Source organism: Protopterus annectens, chromosome 8.part0 (genome assembly GCF_019279795.1).
Source record: "Protopterus annectens isolate FY-2018-M chromosome 8.part0, PAN1.0, whole genome shotgun sequence".
NCBI lineage: Eukaryota > Metazoa > Chordata > Ceratodontiformes > Protopteridae > Protopterus > Protopterus annectens.
In genome coordinates, this window is record NC_056741.1 from 989,200,403 (window position 1) to 989,207,791 (window position 7,389).

At 36.2% G+C, this 7,389-nt stretch overlaps 1 protein-coding gene across 1 annotated transcript in view; it reads left to right on the plus strand.

Annotated features, from left to right (window-relative positions):
- The window catches only part of LOC122809190 (myelin-associated glycoprotein-like), a gene marked incomplete in the record, with an annotated part of 1,534,034 nt that extends 1,528,165 nt beyond the window's left edge, over positions 1–5,869 (plus strand). The window contains 1 exon segment of the mRNA XM_044080498.1: positions 5,613–5,869. Within this exon segment, the coding sequence (XP_043936433.1) occupies positions 5,613–5,747 (135 nt within the window).
- Positions 5,870–7,389: the final 1,520 nt, after the last annotated feature.

Consider the following 7,389-nt stretch of genomic DNA (forward strand, 5'->3'; position numbering starts at 1 on the left):
ATTACCCTACTTCAGCATTTCCTTCTTTTCTTCCCCTGACCTTCCTGTTTGTACTATTTTTCACGGTGCATGCGTCCGATTACTGGGTTTTGGGCACGTTTTCATCCCCGTACACATGTGCTTTTGGGCACCATGTGTGCTCTCAGCTAAACGATTCTATACCTTCCTCCCCACCCCTGTCCTGCAGCTTTGCTTAGCAACGGACAGGCCAGATTTGCATTGCTCCAATGTGCTTACTGCTACGGTGACACACCCCTCTGCTGATGTCATGTATCTCCTCTGAGCCACTCCTCGGTGTTATACTGCTGCGCCGTATGGTACAACCTTCATCCGGCGGGACATTTGCGATTCAGTATTATCTACCTCATTTGCATGGCATTGACTACTAATTCATAGTCACTGCGCCGGACACTACCGCAGGCCCTTAGCAACCCTTGCACCTTGGTTGTGGTGTTCCATGCCTACCATTGTGTATTATGCTGTAAATCTGATTTCTATTACGTTGCGATTTTATGACATTTTTATATTATTTCTTTATGTTACAGCTTCCGCACACATGCCCTGCGGTTGTGCTGTGCGTTACTGTGGACATGACATTAAATGTTGTTTTTTACGTGTTGTGTATCTTTTCTTATGCCACTGGCTGTATATTTCGCCATTGGCATATGTTAACTTTGTGATACATGGGTCTGGCCCGCTTCCATAGCTCCGATGTTCTGTTTGGGAAAATGTAAACCGTGTTTTTTGGTTTACATTTCCGTGGGCTTACGCTATGCCTGCACCACTTCATGAATCACTATATGCCTTCATTTGCATGGTGTGACACTGCGCATAGGGTGATTAGCATACCTACACCGGGGGCTGCGCAGTTCTAGCGTACGCTGGTAGTGCACGTGGAATTGGATCGTGCCTGAATCGCTCGATGGCCATATTTGGCATTATACCGCCTACGCTATGCCTGTGCCTGGCGCAAGCTTCATGAATCCCGGGGACAATCTAATGCTCATAAGAAACATTGTATCCCCGTTGTCAGCCTTCATCAAACATAAATTGTGGCCTGAAGAAAGTGAAGTCAAAATATATCCTGTTTTCTAGTAAAAATTGTTTTGAACTCAAAAATGGCCTCCTAACATCACTGTCACACATCCTCTCTATAGCACCGATAAGATGAAAATGACAGTTGAAACAAGCTGAATTTTCAAAAATTTCTTCAGTGTCAAACACCTTGTTTTAATAATTATTAAACAAAATTCTAAAGTTAACTTTTATCTGTGTAACTTCTTAGCTCTTTCATCATGTTCTCTAAACTACATCATTCTGCCATGCAGTCGCATCAGGTGGAAGGGGTTAAAAACAGGCATGGCTGTAGTACTTCACATCAGATTTCTCTCCCATAGAGGTTTCAGCCAGGGAGTAGTACTCAGAGTGGAGATTGGGGTAACTTAACTACTAATGGTCGGCTGCAGTGTGAGGACTTAAAACATTTAATGAATACTTTATTATTATGTTTGACCTTTTAGGACAAACTAAGATCATTACTAGATGTGGAAGGTTTGAAAAGAAAAGTATTACCCAGATTATTTTTGAAATCTATGTAATAGTTCTTTTTCTGTTGCATATCTTAATTAGTTTTATGATTCAGCCAAAGGTATTTAATTAATTCACTAGTGTATTTATAATCTATTCATATCGCTTTATGAATTCAGGATTTAATAATATTGTAGAACATATTGATTGAATAATAATAATATTATCCATATCATTAAGAATACTATTGTATTAATTTTTCATAAGTATATAAATTATTACATTGTAGGATAAATTTGATACAGTATATGAAGCACAATTTATTAATGAAAGTTCAGTTTTACTATCAAGTTGAAGAGTAGGTTATTACAATCTGTAATGATTACAGACTGAGTTTAGTGTTGTTTGTATGACATGATTTGCTGTAATTGTTTTGAGTACTATAACTAATCAATATTTTGGAATGCTCATCTGATGCAGAGTAACATACATTGTCTATTTTAGAAGTAAAAATCATCCATATGGATTACATTTTCACTGGTTCCATTATATCTTGCAGTTCAGTTAGGCAATCCTTATTATCTACAGGATACACAAGCAATGTATGTTGGTTTCTTTCAGTAGCACCACTATATATTATTGTGTAAGCAACATCTAGTCCAGACTTTGTTTTCAGGACTTCTGGCATTTAGACTAAGACATGGCATATATCCCACTAAGACAGGAGGTATACCCTGAAATGTGTGATATAGATTTAAACTCCTTAAACTATGCATACCTTTCAACCATACTGAATTCATCAGCATTTACAGGTTTTGAGGTTCAAATAATGGGGTGCCTCAAATTCCCCCCTTTATTCTGAATTTTTTTTCTGATTGTTGGTTTCCACTGACATCATACACAGAAGCGTGGGCAATTATGTCATCTTCATGATCAGCCTGTCAGAATTGGCTGTAACTGATTCACTTTATTTATGGGCAGCAGGTAGGGTGTGCCCAGTTAGGTATACCTAGTGGTTAGGGTTACTCAGACTCAAACCCTGTACCTTAGGTACAAGAGGCTGAGTTCTCTACCCATACAACCACTTCTGATTGAAGGAGTTATAGCTCTCAACTGTACAAATTTTCACAGAATGTCTAGAATGTGTGGCTCATACTTTTGGTCTGTTCCTCTTAAAATTTGGATGGTGCAGTGGTGCAATGGTAGTGTTGCTGCCTCACAGCAAGAGGCTCTCTAGTTCATTTCTTGGCTGAAGTGCCTTCTGTGCAGAGTCTGCATGCCCTCCCTGTGTTTGTGTGGGTTTCCTCTGGGTGCTCCAGTTTCCTCCCACAATACAAAGACATACATCTGGAGCATTTCTTCCTGCACTTCTGTTAAAAATTGGCTTCTTTCCAAGTCAGACTTTCCCAGTAAGCAAATGTTAAATAAAAATTAAATTTGTGGTTTTCTGGCAAATCAGTGAGAACTGAATTCACTAAATAATGATAGCCATTTAAGTTGCAGTCTTTCTGTCTTTCAAGAAACACATGGTAACACATCATTTTATTCTAGCAACTTTCTAAGATTATAGTAATATTTAAAATGTGTCCCCGGTTTTGGGCCTTTGTCCCCCCACCCCAATAAATATTGGCTTTTTCCTGATTTCTTGTGCTGCACAGTTCTTCAGGGAAAGAGAAGTTTAGTGCTGTTTATGCATAGTCTACTTGCATTTTTAGTAGCACAACAGGTAGTATACTTGCTTTTGCTGCAGAAGGCTGTGGGTTCTACTCCCGCAGTATGAAGATGGATTGCGGATACTGTACTGTGTTGTACTTTTAAAGGGGGTGGATGCTGCAGTCTTGAGAATGTCCTCCTTTGGTGGAGATACCTAGTAACTATGAACCTGTTATCAGTTTGCCATCCATTCCCTATTGAAATATTACTAGCTTATCATTCTTTTAATGTAATGTAGGCATTTTATTCTTCAAGAGCAATAGGCACTTTATTTGCAGATGAAACAATGAAATATAAAACTGTTTGCTAGCAGCAACCTCTTCATTACTTACAGATCTCTTTAATGTGGAATTATTCAGATGACTTTAGATTGTGCATTTTTGCTGATACTGGTGGATTATAGAAGTTTAAGTAGACTTTTATGATGGAAATGTTTTGAACTGGGCAGTTTTGTCATTATTGGTTCATGTATTTTGTTTCATTGCTTACTGAAAAAATGTTCAAAACAAATTTAAAACGTGCTCTAACAAGTGTTCTGTATTATACAAAGAATATAATTTAATACAGTCAGGAAGGTGTATCAAAGAGCACACATGTTTCTTGTGCAAGGGGCCTATTATTTGAAAACAGCCCAAAGGAAATCTTTATCGTCCACTGGCCATATGCATTTTCTTTGAATGTAGGTTTCCATGCTGTTTCAGTGAATGAGAGTTTCAAGAGCAGAGAAGTTTTAATGCTAAGTCTATTTTCATTGTGAGACTGTATGGCTTTGTTTAGCAGATGTCTATTAGTATTTGTGCTATAAAATGTAAAATAAAAGTTTTAAATGAAATCCAAATAATCGTAGAAGTAAAGCAGTATGCACATTACTTTGTTCATGGTAAATGGGGCAACATAGCCAAGTAATGGGACATGGGATAGGATGCAGGGGGACTCTGGGAGCATATTTTGGTTGTCTGTTCTTCAGTTTGCATTTGAAAGTTGTTATCCCACAATTCCTTTGTAGTGGGTGAGGTTACATAATTATATATGCACATTATATGTTAACCGTACAGATTTATACCTATTTTTCTTGGGGCTTTGTCCAGATTTTTGATGTTTCCATGTTGAGAGGTATGAAACCATGTTTTAAAATGGCTCATATTTTTGAGACTGTTCATTTAGAGTAAAGCATCAAAATAATTGTTGAGGTTTTTTGCATGAAATAATGCTACCTTCATTTCTGACAATTATCTTCTCTATCGCTTGTCTTAGAAATTGATAGAGATAAAAAAATGCAGTATGGGGATAAAAACATCTTGTTTAGCATTGAAACTCTCCAGTGAGGGACATGAATTCATTTGGGAACAAAGTATTTTATATCATTGCACATTTCAATCCAGACTGACAGGCATGGTATCCCATGTGTATGACAATGTTTTATTTCTATTACTTGAATGCTAACATTTTGCCATGATTTTCAGGTGGCATATGACGAGATGGGAGGGTTTCACTAAGCAGATGTGTTTTTAACATTCTTTGTCTTTGAATAATCCCATCATATGCTATTGCATGTCCTAGAGTGAAGATCTTTTTAAATTGTTTACTCCCACATGAACCATGTTGTGTTTGAGTAATTTCATTTTCTGGTTCTGGTTACATGTAAATGCCAACTAGATACTGCACTAAATTTCTTTTATTTTAATTTATTAGGTTAGTCTATTTAAATGCATACACTTTTCTGTACTTCACTTACTAAACAAGTACTTTTTTTTTATATATAGATTTCAGATTACTAAACTTATTTAACAGTGCATGCCATCTGGGCACATAAAATCTGAAAATGCAGTGCAAAAACTAAATTTTCTGCCTTATCAGAATGCATAGGTATAATGCATTTTTACTATATTAACATTCATTCTTGAAAACAAAATTGTGGTTTTCAGAAATGATGCTAAAATCAATGAAGTTTATGATATGGTGGTATAAATTAATTGAACAGTCCTCTATTCACAATAGAGTTATGCATCATCTGTGCTGTAAATAAATTGCAATATTCTGTTACTTACTTAATGGTAAAACTTAACTACATCAATTAAAAATGTTATCAAACAGTCAATTAAATTAATGATAATGATTCAAATTGCTTTTTCATCATATACGAGTCACTAATTTCCAGAAAAAGCTCCCAGTTGTATATCTGCTTTTGATTAAATGTTTCCTGGCCATCCTTTCCTTTCTGCAGGATATATTGTTTAAGACTGTCAGTATATAATTCATATTATAGAATGAAATAGCCATAGAAATATGCAAGGATCCCTGCAGTTTTGTTATCATGACCATGATTTTTGAATAACTAATATTATTTTTTTTTGTTCTTTTCTTATTTACAGGACTATCTGTATGAAGAAGCCTCAGACATTTACCAGAATGATTCATTTTATCCACAGACAGAGCCATGTGATGTGTATGAAAGTAATATGGATTTTTACAAAGAACAGGAAGATTTGTATGCAAATTATGAGTGACATAGTCTATGATAGTATCACCTTAAGAGTTCTTAGGAATATATATTTCAATGATTATCATTCAACAGCATTTATATTCTTAGATCTATCACCAGTCAGTGAGTATGTGAGTATGTACAGATAAACATATTAACAGCTATTGTCATTATATTACATGTTGGTTTAATTCCAGGGAAGAATAATGTATTATCATCTCACAAATAAGGCTATAAATTAACATCTTGCTGCAAACAATAGATGTGAAGTCAATACTTAACGTCTATGAAAACAATTCTGCTTTATTTCCACAATCTGCAGTTGTAAAATGTATGGAAATTATTTTTGCCTTGCCATGGTATAAAGGGATAAAGTCCTAACTTTGGCCTAGATGGCTCAGAATCTGAAGGGTCAGCAGGGAAGGATGGCTCTCCCCATCTTGTGGAGAGAGGGGGGTGTTCACTCAGGCACAACTTGTGGTCAATCCTTGGCAGAGGCTGAAGGCACACTTGAGGGGTATCCTAAGAGGAAAAGGCAGGAGGCTTTGACTGAGTTGCCACAGATATGAGACAGTATGCCAATATGCCCCCCCAGTGCACCTCCATTTTCAAATGTCTGTGTGTACATGTGGATGGGAGGTAACAGAGCTTAAGCAAACATACTCCCAACAGCAGTAATATGCTGCACTTATGTCCTAGATTTCCTCTCTAACCTAAGCAGGGTTAGCCCAAGGGAGGCTGACATTGGACACTTAGACCCATTGAATGAAACAATGACCTAGAGACAAGCTGACAATCAGTAGCAGGAGCCAAAAATAATTCAAATTATTTTCAAGTGTAGTTTGTAAAAATCATTACTAACTTGCTATTATCTAATCTATCTTGTATGTAACCAGAATAAAAGCAGATGCCAAGTATAAAATAGTAAATAAACAGAACTAATGAAAAGGGAATTCTGCTGAGTATGTGATCTAATCCAAAATGCTAAATAGCTAGATTGTATAACAGCTTAGATTCAGAACATGGCATTGCCCTGAAATTAAAATTATACATTGTAGAGACTTAATTCCAAAAGATGACCTGCATGACTCCCTCAAGATTTACAAGTCACTATGCATGTAAGCTGTGAAGGATGGTACTCACAGGTATGCTTGATTCCCACAGAAATAAAACAAAAAATGAAATTATCATTTTCACTATCATGATCCATGGGGCCAGTAAAATCTGGAAAAAATATGTCCGAAAAATATGCGTACCCTGTTAGAAATTATCCTTGCTTGTGGAGATGTCAGACTCCACAAAGTTACATGAGAACTGAAAGCATCACTTGGTATGTTAACAAAATATGCATAAATTTACCATGAAAACTGACAAAATCCAAAGGAACCAACAAAATAACAAACCAAACAAAAAACTCACTGGCAGCACAGAAACAAACTGAATAAACTGCTTACATTTATGCAATCCTCTAAGAATGTAGGCTGATATCCACAGGATATAACATTAAACTGTTTTTAAATGAGTTTGAAAATGGAATTAAAATAATGAGGTATTATTTTTACTTCAGCAATTCTATACAGCGCTATTTACAGAAGAGTACATTCTCCAGAAAGCTGATGCAAAAATTGACATATATGCAACACAGGAACATTTCAAACAATGAGTGC